Raw genomic sequence first — 15,469 nt, forward strand, 5'->3', positions numbered from 1 at the left:
TGAGGAGAGCCCAGCTGGTGTGGCTCAGTGGTTGAGCATCGACCTATGAACCAAGAGGTCATGGTTCAATTCCAGGTCAGGGCACCTGCCCAGGTTTCTGACTCGATCCCCAGTCGGGGACGTGCAGGAGGCAGCCCAGTGATGTTTTGCTCTCACATCGCTGTCTCTCTCTCTCTCTCTCCCTCTCTCTCTCTCTCTCTCTCAAAATCAATACAAAAATCTTAAGGAAAAAAGAATTGTAGGGAAGGAAGTGAAATTTATCTGAGACTTAGCAGATGAGGACATTTCAAAGGTGAAGAAGAATGGAAGGGCTTGAAGGCCTAGGGATTGAATGAGCCAGCACGTCACCATGCAGGGGCTGTTCTGTGAGAGGCCAGACCGCTAGGTGGAGGGGCTGTGAGGGTGGGAAGGCCAGGCTGTGGGGTGGGAAGGCCAGGCTGGGCCCGAGAAGAGCCTCAGCCAGAGGCCTTGGAAATGACAGGTTAGGGGCCCCTGGGGCCCAGAGGCAAAATGCAGAAGGAGCACCTGGTCTCCTGCCTTCTACATCACGGTTCTTTTTTGTTTTCTTTAAAATATATTTTTATTGATTTCAGAGAGGAAGGGAGAGGGAGAGAGAGAAACATCAATGATGAGAGAATCATCGATCGGCTGCCTCCTACACACCCCCTACTAGGGATCGAGCCCGCAACCTGGGCATGTGCCCTTGACCGGAATCGAACCCGGGACCCTTCAGTCCACAGGCCCACGCTCTATCCACTGGGCCAAACCAGCCAGGGCCATGTCAGGGTTCTTGAAAGTGAACATATTCCAAGTATTGAAGCTCTTGGGAAAGACATACATGGGTTTTATGCAGGACAGGGAGGTGGAGAAGCAACAGAAATTAGAGGGAAATTGTGTCTGCTGAAGAGGGTTGGATAGTAAATGAAATTTGCATGTAATGTGCTTCCATTCAGAGCATTTAGAGAGAAGCCCTTTCGGTTCCCTTGTGCTGACTCCCCAGTGTTCAGGGAAAGCTCAGGGAGGACCTGGGGGAAATGTCTTTTCCGTTGTGATTTCCTGATCACTTTCTTTCCTCTCCTCACAGCCGACCAGGAAGCCAAGGCACCATCGGACCTGCCTGGAGTGTGGACCTGTAACCCTCGTGGTGTGACCGGTCGTCCTGTCTTCACAGGCCTGCTATTGCCCTCCCCTCCCCTCCCCTCCCCTCCCCTCCCCTCCTTCCAGACCTGAGGTGGGAGAAGTTCTCCCAGCCCCATCCCTCATCCTCACGGTGCCCCAGCCAAGCCCCCTCAGCAGGCCCGGGCTGGCGTCCAGGAATCTTCGGTCACACAAGTTCCTCAGAGCCATCTGGGCAGAGAGCAAAACTCCAGGGCCAGCCCAGAGCAGGGTCTGTGGAGAAGCTGCCTGGGGCTGAGGGGAGGAGAGGGGAGCGGAGGTATGGGGGGCCACCCCAAAGCTCAGGGCAGCTGCACTGTGGCTCCGGGAGGCCTGGCTGCCGGGAGTGGCACCAGGTGGAGGAGCCGCTGCAGAAACCAGGGACTGCGGCCCGAGGACAGGGCCGGCTGGGAGGCTGGGTGGTCGCCAGGCCCTCGGGGTTGGAGGAGACCTGGTTTTGTTTTTAATAAAATATATTTTTATTGATTTCAGAGAGGAAGGGAGAGGAAGAGAGATAGAAACATCAATGTTGGGAGAGAACCATGGATCGGCTGCCACCTGCACACCCCACACTGGGGATCCAGCCCGCAACCCGGGCATGTGCCCTGACCGGGAATCGACCCGTGACCTGGAGGAAGCCTGCTTTAAGCATCCTCAGTCCTACAATTTCGAGCCTCCTGCAATTTCACTCAGGGCATCTGCAAGGTAAAATCTCCAGGGGAGCCCTAGCCGGTGTGGCTCAGTGGATAGAGCGTCAGCCTGTGCACTGAAAGGTCCCAGGTTCAATTCCCATCAAGGGCACATGCCCGGGTTCCGGGCTCGATCCCCAGTGCGGGGCATGCAGGAGGCAGCCGATCCATGATTCTCTCTCATCATTGATGTTTCTATCTCTCTCTCCCTCTCCTTTCCTCTCTGAATCAATAAAAATATATTTTAAAATATCTCTGGGGGAGAAGTCTCCACAGCATTAAAAATCCCTAACAATATGGGTTTGTAACCAGCACGGGCTCCCCCCGCCCTCCCGTGGGGAGCCTTGCGGGGGGGGGGGGGGGGGGGGGGAGGGGAGAGGTCTGGTTTGGGCAGCTTTGTAAGTAGCCTCCCCTCCCCCCTCCGAGGTCAGGTCAGAAGAGGCTGTTTGATGGTTTTTCTGCTTTTCAAGCCCATCCTGACCCCACAACTGACCGTCCAGACTCTCCACCCAGATCCACACTCAGAGGGGAGGCCGGCTCCCTCCTCTGCATGACAAAAGGCAGCTGCCTCCTCCCAGGACTGAGCCCCTCAGAAAAAGTGCCCCAATCCACACTCCTGGCCTTCCTTTGGCCACTAGCTAATTGCCCAATTATTTTATTTCCCCCAGCAAAACGGCAAGCCGCCTGGAATCCACATTCGGGGCGGGAGCCTGTGTCCAGAAAGCCACAGGGGTCTGGAGATTTGTCGTGTCTGTCTGCGTCTGCTTCTCGCGCCTCCCCTGCCCGGCCCTGCCCGGCCTGGCTGGTCCCCAGCGCACCTGGCGCTGCGGGCTGCCTCCCGCCAGCTTCGGGGGTCGGGGAGAATGTGCGCTGGGAATAGCTCGGGGTGTGGAAGGAATTTGGGGCTGGGAATGGGGAGACTCACCATCCACTGTGTGAGCTCGGGGACATCTCACATCTCAGCCTCCGTCTTAGCTCTAAGCGCTGGGGGCAGGACAATGGCCCGATAGTCCATTTCAGCTCTGATTCTACCAAGAATCGGATCATCTGTACAGTAAGTCCTCACCTGAAGTGGTGGATCGCTTCTCAGAGAAGGGGAACGGCGTAGAAGGAAACCAATGTTTCCGCAGGCTCATCGGTAGAGACAAGTCAAATTCCTACGGCGTTCCGGTCACAAAAACATCCCCAACCTTCTAAATAAAGACCCCAAACACTTAAAAAATTTTTATTTTATTTTATTGATTTCAGAGAGGAAGGGAGAGGGAGAGAGGGAGAAACATCCATGATGAGAGAGAACCATGGATCGGCTGCCTCCCGCACACCCTACACTGGGGACCGAGCCCACAACCCTGGGACCCTTCAGTCCGCAGGCGACGCTCTATCCACTGAGCTAACCGGCCAGGGCAGGAAGTGATTTCTTTTCTCCCATCAACGTTACAATGAGATGGCAGCCGACCGAACCACGTTATTGGAAGACCTGCGGTAGTGCCATTTCCCTCTGGTTCCCCTAAATTCACAGGGAGAAGGGGGAGGGTCTGACACCTGCTGGGCAAACCCTCCAGGGTGCTGAGTACTCCCAGGCTCCCCCCCCCCCCCGCCCCACTAAGGGAGGTCCCCAAGACTGGGAAGGGCTCTCAGTTTCCCAACGCTGGGCCACTTGCCCGGGCTCTCAGGGCCCCTCGGAGCTCCTGAGCACCGGGACCAGAAGGCCAGCGGCAGGCGGGACTGTCCTCAGTCAGGTGCTGGGAGTTGGCTGGGCAGTTCCAGTCCCCACTGAGGACACAGCTCTGGAGGGGGCTCCGTGCTGGGAGGCCAGCCCAGGAGCGACCGAGAGAAATGGGGGGTAATGGGCAGGGAATAGGGGGGCCAGAGACTCCAGTGGAGGAGGGACCTTGCCCTTGACCTTGTGCTCTGGAGAATGAGGTTTCTATGTAGCCAGTCAGTTACCCCCAGTGCAGAGGGGCTACTGGCCACTGGGGACTCCCCTGGGTCCTCAGCCCCGGGCACTGCCTCGGTGGGAGGGAGCCTCGTGGGGGCACATGCTGGTCGGGGGGCAGCAGCCCCAGGGCCCGGCCTCCCTCAGCGTGCAGAGCCTCCCAGGCTCCCAGCCCCAGGAGCCCGCGGGGGTCCAGCCCCTGGGGCCTGTCGAGGGGCCGTGGCTCGCAGAGGGCAGCCTGGGTGTCATATCCTCGGCACCACCCTGGCCAGTGATAAGCCACAGGGCTTCCTCTCCCGCAGCGCCAGGGGTGGCGGGCTTTGCATATTTATGGAACACCAGCCCGGGGACAGCTCCCAGGGCCCGGGTCGCCTGTCAGTGGGACACTTCTGCACCTTTTGGCCTGACGTGAGGCCCAAATGTTTGCATCCAGTAAGTCCTCTCCCTGCTAATCATCACTTGCAAAGAAAAGCAACAGCCGCCTTTTGAAGAAGGCTCCACTTGTCACAGAGCGAGCAGGAGGGCCTGTGTGGGCGCACCCGGAGTTCCGGAACGGGCAGACTCTGAGATAGTGCCCAGCCCCACGATGGGCTCTGAATTCCTCCTTGTGAGTCACACAGATTCCCTGGCAACAGAGGAGGGAGAGGAAAGGGCAGGGGGGCAGGGGAGGTCACGATTCTGTTTCCCCTGAGGTTCCCCTCTTGGGCTCAGCTGTCAACATTCCCCTTACCTTGTCCCTGGTATTCGACAGGACCCGTTTCCTCCGCTCCAAACAGCCCTGGCTCTGGCGCTTCCCAGCTGTGTGACCCTGGGCGAGTCAGGTAAGGTTCTATGCCTCAGTTTCTTCATCTAGGAAATGGGTACAATAATGGCAAGCGGTGAGGATAAAGAGTTAAAGGATGTAAAACGCTCAGAACCGTGCCCAGCCCGTAAGCACTGTTAGCCACGATGACTATTATCAGTGTTAATATTATTCCTCTCCGTCCGCAGTTTCTAAGCCCCCCCCCCACACCTCACTACTAAAACCCCTCAATGTACATGCACATGTGCACATGGTGGCAGCTTGTGTCTGACGTCCCTGGGCGCATGCGGGGGAGACCCTGCCCTTGAGCACCCGAAGGTTCTCTCTGCCTGTGCCTGGGATGTGTGGGGAGCACAGTGGCAGGGGGGTGACACAGAACACCCAATGGGAAGGGGAAGCAGGGGTGCTCCCCGCCTCCCGGGCCCCTAGGCCCTCGCCCGCATCCTGTTCTCCTTCACCATCATCGCTCGCCTCCCACGTGACGGAACACGGGTCGGGGGAAGGACTTCCTCCTGCACATCCGCACATCCCCTGGGCCAGGAGGGACCCCGGGGGACAGGTGACCTGCCGAGGCCTTCACCTGCTCAGTGAGTTGTGGCAGGTTCGCCGGTGCTCTTCTGACTTTGCATTCGGAGGAAGATCAAGTTCAGGGCGGGTGCTGACACCTGCCTCCCAGGCTGCTGTGAATCCATGTTCAGAGCCTAGAACGGTGCCTGGCACACAGCGGGCTGCCCTGGGTGTCGCCCAGAGAATGCGGTGGCCAGGCAGGTAATGACGAAGGCGAACGCTTATATGGGCTTACTATGCCCCAGGCACTGGGCTCAGCATCCTACTCGTGCTGATCCATTTACTCTTCCCACTAGCCCTCTGCAGCAGCCCCATGACCATCGCCCTCCTTCAGACGAGCACACTGAAGCCCTGAGCAGTTAAGGAACTTGCTGGCAGGTCTAACAGCCAGCAAGCAGCCTATCTGAACCCAGCCAGTCAGTCTAAGATGTGTGTTTGAGCCCGGCCGGCGTGGCCCAATGGTTGAGCGTTGACCCATGAACCAGGAGGTCACGGTTCGATTCCCGGTCAGGGCACATGCCCGGGTTGCAGGCTCCATCCCCAGTGTAGGGCGTGCAGGAGGCAGCCAATCCATGATTCTCTCTCATCACTGATGTTTCTATCTCTGTCTCCCTCTTCCTTCCTCTCTGAAATCAATTAAAAAATATATAAAAGCAAACATTGGTTAAAAAACTGTGTTTGAGGAGGCACAGGGGGCTCCCGCCCACCCGTGTGCCCAGTACCCGCGACTCTGGACAGGACAGGACTCTGGGCAGCTCTGGCTTCTGCTTCCCAGGTTCCTGTCCCTTGACGGCTATCTGGGCATGACATGGGCTCAGCGCTCTGCCTGGAAGATGCCGTGCCTGCAAAGACGCTGCCGAAATCTCGGTCCCTGGCACTTTCGAGGAGTCAAGCTGCCAGATCCCTGTCCCGACAGCATCGCGCCTCCTTCTGTCCCAGGGAGGACAAGGACCCCTGAGGGGGGTGGAGAGGCAAGGAGGGGTTTGCGGGGACTGGAGATGGAGGGAGAGACGGAGCCTTCTGTGCATGGGCCTGGCCGGAGTGGGCAGGGATGCACGTGTGTTCCCTGCGTCCCTCCCAGTGAGCACCCCGACACCCAGGCTGGTCTCCAGGAAAGAGACTTAAGCGGCCGGGCTGGCTCGAGGGCCTCACCTTTTCACAGTGTAGACCGGCTTTTCCATGGACGAGGACTGGGCCAGGGCCAGCGGAATTCTCAGGCACTAAAGTTATCACCGAGCCGCCAGACAGCAGCGGCCAGAGGCCCAAGCCGGGGTACAGACAGCCTTTGTGCCCTTTCTAGACAGCCCCTCCTCAGGCCCGGGGACCTGTCTGGCTGATGAGCTCCCAGGAGGGCGAGGGGTGTGACCTCCCTCCCTCCCTCCCTCTCTCCCCCCCTGTCACCACCCAGGCCCAGCCCAGGGCTGGCTATAAAGCTGGCCCAGCCTGGCCCTGAGCACGCCCAGCTGGGACCCTCCTGGAGCCTCCTCAGGGGCCACATCGGCTCTGCTGCTCCTCCCAAGTGGCACCATGAGGGCCCTGTGGCTGTGCTGGGCACTGTGGGCGCTGGCCCTGGCCCGCCCCGGGGCGGCCGTGACCGAGGAGCAGATCCTGGGTAGCCTGCTGCAGCAGCTGCAGCTCCGGGAGGTGCCCGCGCTGGACCCGAGCGACGCGGAGCGGCTGGTCACCCCTGCCCACGTGCGGGCCCAGTACGTGGCCCTGCTGCAGCGCAGCCACGGCGTCCCCTCCCGTGGGAAGAGGTTCAGCCAGAACTTCCGAGGTGAGGCCCTCCCTGCACCCTGGCCCGTGTGCGTGTACGTGTGCGTGTGCATGTGCGTGTACATGTGTGTGTGCGCGTGTGCGTGTGCTAAGACCGGATGTGCCCATCTGGGAAGGGTGTCGGGGGCCCCTCTCTGGGCCTGGGGCTCTCCCCCTAGGTGCCCACAGACAGACCCCAGTACCCCAAGGTGGGAATCTGACCCTCAACATCTCAACTGGCCCGTTAGTTAGCTCAGGGCCCCAGGGCTGCCCCTTCCTGTTGATGGAGATGGTCACAAAGGAGGCCCAGGGTCACAGGGCGGTGAGTGAGGGGACCACGGACTGTAAGGAGTGCAGGTCTCTGCACTGAGGTCCCCACCCAGTGGGCCAGGCTGGCCCCTGCCAAAGCCAAGGCCTCAGAGAAGAGGAGGGTGGAAGGATGAGGCTGAGCCGATGGAAGCAGAGGTGGGGGTGGGGTGGGGTGGGGTTGGGAGAACCTAGGCTCAGCTCAGAGGCCTGGGGAAGGTCGGGGTTCCTTGGGGTCTGTGTTCACATGGCCACTGATGGCCTGACCTTGAGCAAGTGGCTTGAAATCACCTCTGAACCCGTTTGCGTCTCTGCACCCACGAGCGAGTCTGGCCTCCCTGCCAGTGTGTCGCTGTGGGTGGGAACGAGGTGGGGGACCTGGCAGATACTGTAAAGTGCAGTTACTCCGCCGTCGGGGATGCAGGGGCCTGCATCCTACTCAGCCCCGCCTCTGTGGACCTGTGCTCACCCCCTCCGCGCCCAGTGCCCCCAGGTGAGGATTCTGACCCCACAGCTCGGGGCCCCAGGCTGCCCCTTCCTGCCGTGGAGGTTGTTATAAGGACCCCAGACCCCAGGGGGATTTGTGGGTAACCAGGGAGACGGAATAGGGCTGTTCTCTCCCCGCCTGGCTGCCCCCTCAGTGGCCCTGCCCCCCTCAGAGCTGCCCCCTTGGCTGGAGAGGCCCCGCTGACGCTGCTGTTGTCCCCAGAGGTGGCCGGCAGGTTCCTGGTGTCCGAGGCCTCCACGCGCCTGCTGGTGCTCAGCATGGAGCGGCGGCTGCCCCCCAACAGCGAGCTGGTGCAGGCCGTGCTGCGCCTCTTCCAGGAGCCGGTCCCCGAGGCCGAGCTCCGCAGGCACCAGCGGCTGTCCCCTCGCAGCGACCTGGCCCGGGTCACCATCGAGTGGCTGCACGTCCGTGCCGATGGCTCCAACCGCACCTCCCTCATCGACTCCAGGTGGGGAGGTTGCCCCGGGGGTGCTGGGGGGGGGGTAGAGGAAAAGGGGAGGACAGGGGGTGAGGAGGGGGTCTATCTCGGGGAGAGGGATGGGAGGCGGTGGGAGGGGCTTCCCGGGCCCCGACCACTCAGCGCCCGGGTCCCCGCCTGTGTCGCAGGCTGGTGTCCATCCACGAGAGCGGCTGGAAGGCCTTCGACGTGACTGAGGCCGTGAACTTCTGGCAGCAGCTGAGCCGGCCCCAGGAGCCCCTGCTGCTGCAGGTGTCGGTGCAGCGGGAGCACCTGGGCCCGCTGGCCTCCAGCGCCCACAGGCTGGTCCGCTTTGCCTCCCAGGGGCCTTGGGCCGGCGCGCAGGGCGAGCCCCAGCTGGAGCTGCACACCCTGGACCTCGGGGACTTCGGGTAGGTCCTGGGGGGAGGAGTGGGGTCACCGGGCGGGTGAGCAGACAGCCCAGGAGGCCAGCCATTCCCACTGCATGTCCGTTTCTAACGGTGAAACTTTTTATTCAAACATTTTATTGAAAAACATCTTCAGAGATTTTCAATGGGTTTTTATGTTGTCATTGACACACATTATTCCAATCATCTAATTTCATTTGACCCTTTTCCATGATTAATTCTTTTTTGTTAAATATGTTTTTATTGATTTTTAGAGAGAGAGGAAAGGAGAGGGAGAGAGAGATGGAAACATCAATGATGAGAGAGAAACATCATCCATTGGCTGCCTCCTGCATGCCCCCTACTGGGGATCAAGCCCACAACCTGGGTATGTGCCCTGACTGGGAATCGAACCAGTGACCTTTTGGTTCCTGGGTGGACACTCAACCACTAACCCACACCCAGCCAGACACCCATGATTAAGTCTTTGAAAACTATTAGCATGAGCTGCTGCTAAGTTGAACAGCTTTCCCCTGACATCCTGGATTCTTCATGGAGTCCCAGGCCTGAGGAATCACACAGCCTGCGTTCCATGGAGCTCTGCCTGCTATGGCTGCAGGGCCTCTGGTATGTTGCTTCACACCTTTGGGTCCCCGCGTCCTCAGGGTCATAGAGATAATGCTGGGCCCTCATTGAGGTGTATGTCAGGATACAGGCAGGTGCCAGCTGAGATGACATGTGAAGTCCCTCATTCAGTGCCTGGCATACGAGGAGACCTTTAACAAACAGGAACTCATTTATGTTTTGGATGTTTATTCATTCACCATTTATCACACACACGCAGCTTTTTTAACATCACGAGAGATGCATTGTACGTCTCCCTCCCAGATGCCCCACTGGGCCCCACCCTGGGTCCCCTGACCTCAGCCCTCCCAACTGACCTCTGACCCCACCTCTCCTTGCCCCCCCCACAGAGCTCAGGGCAACTGTGACCCCGAGGCCCCAGTGACCGAGGGCACCCGCTGCTGCCGCCAGGAGATGTACATTGACCTGCAGGGGATGAAGTGGGCCGAGCACTGGGTGCTGGAGCCCCCGGGCTTCCTGGCCTATGAGTGTGTGGGCACCTGCCAGCAGCCCCCGCAGGCCCTGACCTTCAAGTGGCCGTTCCTGGGGCCGAGGCAGTGCATCGCCTCGGAGACCACCTCACTGCCCATGATCGTCGGCATCAAGGAGGGCGGCAGGCCCCGCGCCCAGGTGGTCAGCCTGCCCAACATGCGGGTGCAGAAGTGCAGCTGCGCCTCGGACGGGGCGCCCGTGCCAAGGCGGCTGGAGCCGTAGGGCGCTGGGCACGGCCACCGAGGCCTCTGACTACACACGTGCACCAAAGCAGGTGCTAATGTAGGTTTTAGTTTTCTACTTAGCAAGTCATCCCCTGCCCCAAACAGGGCCCCTATTTTACCTTTCGGCGTGTTCTCCCATTCCTTGTCCTCCTGCCCGGCACCCTAAGCACTTACATGAGTAACTAATGCCACTTATTGCTGAATAGGAAATCCTGGCTCCTTGCTAGTCGGTGTGGCTGAGCCTGGGCAGACTGTGGCCTGGGAGCTTCTGTTCTCTGGCAAATTCTCAACCGACTTTGGGACAACACACCCTAAAATAAGAACTGGGGATAGAACTTATTTACTCTATTACATGATGAATTAAAGCCAAACCCTAAGACCCCTCTGTTCACCCTAGGTAGGGAGGATGTCTGAAAATGAACCCCATGTCCCAAACGTGGAATCATTTTGGATTTTTGCAAACATTCCCCGGGGTTCCCCTGCCAGGGCGCTTGGAGGGAGGAGGGACTTCGGGCCAGGGGCGGTGCACAGGGGAGCAGGACACCTGGTTTCTGGATAGAACCGGGCCCCAAGCTGTGACGTCATCGCCCGCAGCCCTAACCTCCCCCTCTCCTCCGCCCCCCACTACTCCGCCTGCCCGCGCATACTTAGTTATTCCCCCCGTTTTAGAGAACTTCTCACCAGTTAGCAACGCATCTACGTTGTCTTATTATTATTATTTAGAAAAAAAATCCATTGAATGTAGATAATACGCAGGAATAAAAGTGGTTTCACTCTGCGTCCACGCAGTTCATTTCCAGTATTTACTCCTTTACAGAGGAGGCGGGCGCCCAGCCGCGATCCGACCGCGGATTGGCCCGCTCCGAGCTCCCGGCCGAGGATTGGCTTCCGGGGCGGAGCGGGGCGTGGCCACGTGAGTGCGCGCGGAGGGTGGCGGGATCGGGGCGGAAGCGGCTGGATCCGGCTCCCGAGGCGCCGCCCGCTGGGTTCTCCGCCCGCCGCTTTCCCTGACGGCGTCTCCCGCCCGCGTGGGGCGATTCCTGCGGCCGCCGCGGGCACCGAGCGCGGGACCATGAGCGTGGGCTTCATCGGCGCGGGCCAGCTGGCCTACGCCCTGGCGCGGGGCTTCACGGCCGCGGGTGAGCGCGTGGCGGCGGGGGCGGTGCGCGGCGGCCGGTGCGCTGCCGGCGTGGGGGCCGAGCGGGGCGATCGGCGCTGCTGGAGCCTCGTGGGCTTGGGTTCTGCCTCCCCGGGGGGAGCACGGGGCCGGGGTGGGCCATGGCCCCCCAGCTGAAGAGCCCCGTCTGCTGCAGGCATCCTGTCGGCTCACAAGATCATCGCCAGCTCCCCGGACATAGACCTGCCCACGGTGTCCGCGCTCAGGGTAGGTGCGGCCGAGGGGGGAGGCCCAGGAGGGTGGCCTGAGTCGCTGGAGCCCCCGAGCTGGTCATCAGCCGACTGACTACCCCCCCGCCCCCCATCTGTAGCATCAGGATCCTCCGCCTCCCCCCAGGCCAACAGACGGGGATTCAAATGCAGGCACTGGGGCGGTTAGATTAACTGAGATATTTGCGCAGGGAAAGCATCTGGCTCGTAGTAGGTGCCCAGCAAATGTGCGTTTGTCTTCATGGACTGTCTGCGTGTCCTTAGGGCACTCTGAGCCTCAGTTTCCCCATTTATAAAAATGGAGAGCGCAGTAGCCACTTTGTTGAGTTAGTGAGGCAGGAAGGAGCCAGGCATGGTAGCTGTTTCTCTCTGCAAAGAGCATTCCCAGTCTTCAGCCCACACCTGGGCCCTGTGGGAGGGGAGGACCAATGAGGCAGATGACAGGCAGCGTCTGTGCGGAGGATGGCTGATGCTCCCAGCACCCGAGTCCCGCAGGGAGGGGTGCCTGCAGCCCACCCTGGACCACACGGACGCCAGATGGGTTAGGGCCTGTGTCACTTCCCAGCCCTGGAGATTTCTTACCTGGCACAGGGGTGCCTGGCCTGGCAGACGCTGGTGGGGAGGTGGGACAGCCATTTCCTGGTTGCCATGGAGACGCTGGTCCATGCTCTGCACCTGTGCTCGCTTGCCCAGTAGCAGCATGTGCCAGTGGGGTTAGGGGCAGACCCTAAGGGACAAGGCAGGGCATTCCCGGCTGCGGCTGGCAGGGGCGGTCTCTGCAGGGGTTCAGCCGCTCCCTGGGAGGGCCTGTGCCCGGCGAGGCGCCCGCACTGTGAGCCGGGCAGTTTCCTCCCGCAGAAGTTGGGGGTGAACCTGACCCGGAGCAACAAGGAGACGGTCAGGCACAGCGACGTCCTGTTCCTGGCTGTGAAGCCACACATCATCCCCTTCATCCTGGACGAGATCGGGGCCGACGTCCAGGCCAGGCACATCGTTGTCTCCTGTGCCGCCGGCGTCACCATCAGCTCCGTGGAGAAGGTGCCGGACTCAGCTCCCATGCCCGGTGGGAGGGGAGCGGGGGCTGCTCGCGGGAGCCGTGCCCTGGCAACTCCCTCGCCCTCTTCCTCCCTGCAGAAGCTGACGGCCTTCCAGCCGGCCCCCAAGGTGATCCGCTGCATGACCAACACGCCCGTGGTGGTGCGGGAGGGCGCCACGGTGTACGCCACGGGCACGCACGCCCTGGTGGAGGACGGGCAGCTCCTGGAGCAGCTCATGAGCAGCGTGGGCTTCTGCACGGAGGTGGAGGAGGACCTGATCGACGCCGTCACGGGGCTCAGCGGCAGCGGGCCTGCCTACGTGAGCCCTCACCCCCTCACATCGACTTCCTCAGCCTCCTGGGGACTCCAGCAGGCTGGGCTGGCAGGCAGCGCGGGCCGGGGGGGCCCCCACCTCTAGGGCTCTGGTGGGGGACACTGGTCCTGGGCTCTAGCTCCAGTCATCGGGGAAAGCAGACCCTCGGGGGTGCCCTTGAGTGCCTGCTGCCCCAAGACTCACCGAGTGTCTCCACAGGCGTTCATGGCCCTGGACGCGCTCGCTGACGGTGGGGTGAAGATGGGCCTCCCGCGGCGCCTGGCGATCCGGCTGGGGGCCCAGGCCTTGCTGGTTAGTACCTTCCCTCGGCGTGTTCTGAGCCAGGGCGTGGCCCGAGGGGGGTGGGTGTCTTGTGGGTCAGTGAGTTGGGGCAGGGCGTGGTGCGGAAGCTGGGGCCAGGCCTGGGGAAGGTGTGTTCCTCTCACTTCCCGCTTGTGCTCCAGGGCGCTGCCAAGATGCTGCTGGACTCGGAGCAGCACCCAGGCCAGCTCAAGGACAACGTCTGCTCCCCCGGGGGCGCCACCATCCATGCCCTGCACTTCCTGGAGAGCGGGGGCTTCCGCTCCCTGCTCATCAACGCCGTCGAGGCCTCCTGCATCCGCACACGGTGGGTCTCTCTCCTCCGCCCAGGCCCCCATTCCCAGCCGGCCCCTGGGCTGGGCACTGTCTTGCAGAAAGAGTCGCCTTTGGTCCCATTCGCCGTGTTGAAATCTGTGCTGTTCGCAGCCACCACTTAGTAGCTGAAGGTTTGCAGGCCTTACGTCATTTACTTCTCCCCACAGTTCCATTGTCGGGATCAGCTTTGATTGGTGGGTGAGGAGGTGGAAACTCAGTTTTCCCCATGCCAGAGGGCTAATAAGTGATGGACCCAGGATTCAGCTTCAAGTTCATGACTTCAAACCCTGTGACTCTCCACACTGTCTCTCTCCCCTTATGATCACAGATACACTTGGTGCCCTACATTTTGGTAGTAACTCGTCGTTAGTTAAAGAGCACATCTAGCCCTCGCCAGTTTGGCTCAGAGGATAGAGCAGGGGTGGGCAAACTTTTTGACTCGAGGGCCACAATGGGTTCTTAAACTGGACCGGAGGGCCGGAACAAAAGCATGGATGGAGTGTTTGTGTGAACTAATATAAATTCAAAGTAAACATCATTACATAAAAAAGTACGGTCTTTTTTTTTTTTTTTTTTTTCTTTTTTTTTAGTTTTATTCATTTCAAGCGGGCCGTAGTTTGCCCACGGCTGGGATAGAGCGTCAGCCTGCAGACTGAAGGGTTCCGGGTTCGATTCCGGTCAAGGGCACATACTTTGGTTGCGGGCTCGATCCCCGGCCCTGGTTGGGGTTCTTGCAGGAGACAACCACTCGATGCGTCTCTGTCACATCGATGTTTCTCTCTGTCTCTACCCTTCCACTCTCTCTGAAAAATCAATGGAAAAATATCCTAGGGGGAGGATTAACAAAAAAGGAGAGGAAAAGGCAGCGCGAGGAGAGGTCTAAGAAGGTGGGGGGAGTGTTTGGTGTGTTGGGCTTCTAATTTGGGGTGGTATCCAGTCAGCGAGGGTGGGAGTTATGTGGGTGGGGAAGCCTTGAGACATTCTGGCTCCAGGGTTTAATGCCTCCCTCCTCCTCCCCTCTCGGGCGCCGTCTCCAGAGAGCTGCAGTCCATGGCCGACCAGGAAAAGGTCTCCCCAGCCGCCCTCAAGAAGACCCTGCTGGACAGAGTGAAGCTGGAGTCCCCGACAGTGACCACGCTGACCCCCTACAGCTCCGGGAAGGTCCTCACCAGAAGCCCAGCCCCGGGAGGCAAGAAGGACTAAGGTAGCCCTCGCCCCTCGGAGACAGGGCCCTCGCCCGAGGGGCCGGGCAGGGCGAGGGCAGGCTCAGTTGTTTCCATATCCTTGTGTAAAAGCTCCTTAAATCTGTTCACATCAAGCAGCCCTCGTCGGAAGATGCTGGGCAGGGGCGGTAGATGCTAGAAGCTGGGTGAACCCCGCACATTCCCACTGTGGTTCCCCAACGGGAGCCCAGAGCAGCGTCCGTGTGATGCCACGTCAAGGAGGTGAGGGGCGCAACACACGACAAGGGCATCCTCTTTGCATGAGCGCCAGCAGCTTGGAACTGTCCGCAGCAGGAACGCACAGGGTGAGACTGTGCTGTACTGAGGAAGTATGATTCGGTGCCGCTAAGTTTAGCCGCTTGAATAAAGTTTTATTTTTTATTACCCCCGCTTTTCTGCTTTTGCTCTGCTTAGTTGTAAGTCATCGTTCTAGAGGACTCGAGGCCCTGTGTCTGTGGGAAGCACTGTCTGAGGCACCAATGCACTAGGCCTGCTGGCAGCTGCCCAAGGGGACAGGAGGCCACCCCCTCCCAGGCCTAAACCCACCCACCTACCTTTACTGAGAACCTCCCAACTGCCGGGCCCGGCTGATGCCCTGGTGCGCACACGGGGCTCAGGCGAGCGCTTCCCCTCGAAGCTTCGCCCAGGTCTGCCCGGGGCCAGCTTTGACTGAAGGTGGCTGTGGCCCCGGTCCTCCAGGGCGACGGGGAAAGGGTCCCCTCTTGGAAAACAGTTCTGGTATCTCTTCCTTGGACCTCGGGCCTGCCCTCCCAGCGCCCTCCTTCTCAGTGGGCTGGCTGGCCCTGGGCTGGCAGAGCCAGAGGTTGGCATCCCGGAGGAGGTCCAAGGCCCCAGTGTGCCCGGCTCCGGGCAGAGCGTCCAGGGCTGTGCAGTGTCTCCCCAGACGCCCGAGCCTCGGGAAAGCAGCTGAACGCCCCTGCAAGCATTTTGGGAGAAAGGCTGCTGTGGAGGGTAGCGCAGCGTTTCGAAT

General features: G+C 60.3%; 2 protein-coding genes and 1 long non-coding RNA gene across 5 annotated transcripts; 2 read left to right on the forward strand and 1 right to left on the reverse strand.

Moving 5' to 3' along the window:
* The first annotated feature begins 6,676 nt into the window (after positions 1–6,676).
* Positions 6,677–9,881, forward strand: LOC138999116 (left-right determination factor 1-like). Of its 2 annotated transcripts, XM_070401147.1 has the most exons (5): positions 6,677–6,926; positions 7,920–7,948; positions 8,051–8,166; positions 8,325–8,567; positions 9,518–9,881. In XM_070401147.1, the coding sequence occupies exons 1-5, from the start codon at positions 6,677–6,679 to the stop codon at positions 9,879–9,881; spliced, it is 1,002 nt and encodes a 333-aa protein (XP_070257248.1). The 2 variants fall into 2 exon arrangements, with proteins under 2 accessions (XP_070257248.1, XP_070257247.1); XM_070401146.1 differs by having other exon boundaries at positions 7,920–8,166.
* LOC138999118 (uncharacterized) lies at positions 8,762–10,674 on the reverse strand. Its single transcript, XR_011469328.1, has 3 exons — positions 10,565–10,674; positions 10,058–10,206; positions 8,762–9,319 (listed from the first exon to the last, which is right to left on the reverse strand). It is a non-coding gene; the product is annotated as an uncharacterized lncRNA (long non-coding RNA).
* Positions 10,675–10,819: 145 nt separating this feature from the next.
* PYCR2 (pyrroline-5-carboxylate reductase 2) lies at positions 10,820–14,862 on the forward strand. 2 transcript variants are annotated; one of them, XM_070401257.1, is made up of 8 exons: positions 10,820–11,022; positions 11,197–11,267; positions 12,128–12,307; positions 12,404–12,625; positions 12,839–12,931; positions 13,084–13,247; positions 14,293–14,459; positions 14,575–14,862. In XM_070401257.1, exons 1-7 carry the CDS (start codon positions 10,956–10,958, stop codon positions 14,456–14,458), a joined length of 963 nt encoding a protein of 320 aa, XP_070257358.1. In that variant the 5' UTR covers positions 10,820–10,955; the 3' UTR covers position 14,459; positions 14,575–14,862. The 2 variants fall into 2 exon arrangements, with proteins under 2 accessions (XP_070257358.1, XP_070257357.1); XM_070401256.1 differs by having other exon boundaries at positions 14,578–14,862.
* Positions 14,863–15,469: the final 607 nt, after the last annotated feature.

Source organism: Myotis yumanensis, unplaced genomic scaffold (genome assembly GCF_028538775.1).
Source record: "Myotis yumanensis isolate MYYU_CA2020_CCGP unplaced genomic scaffold, mMyoYum1.0.hap1 SCAF_22, whole genome shotgun sequence".
In the NCBI taxonomy this organism is placed as follows: Eukaryota; Metazoa; Chordata; class Mammalia; order Chiroptera; family Vespertilionidae; genus Myotis; species Myotis yumanensis.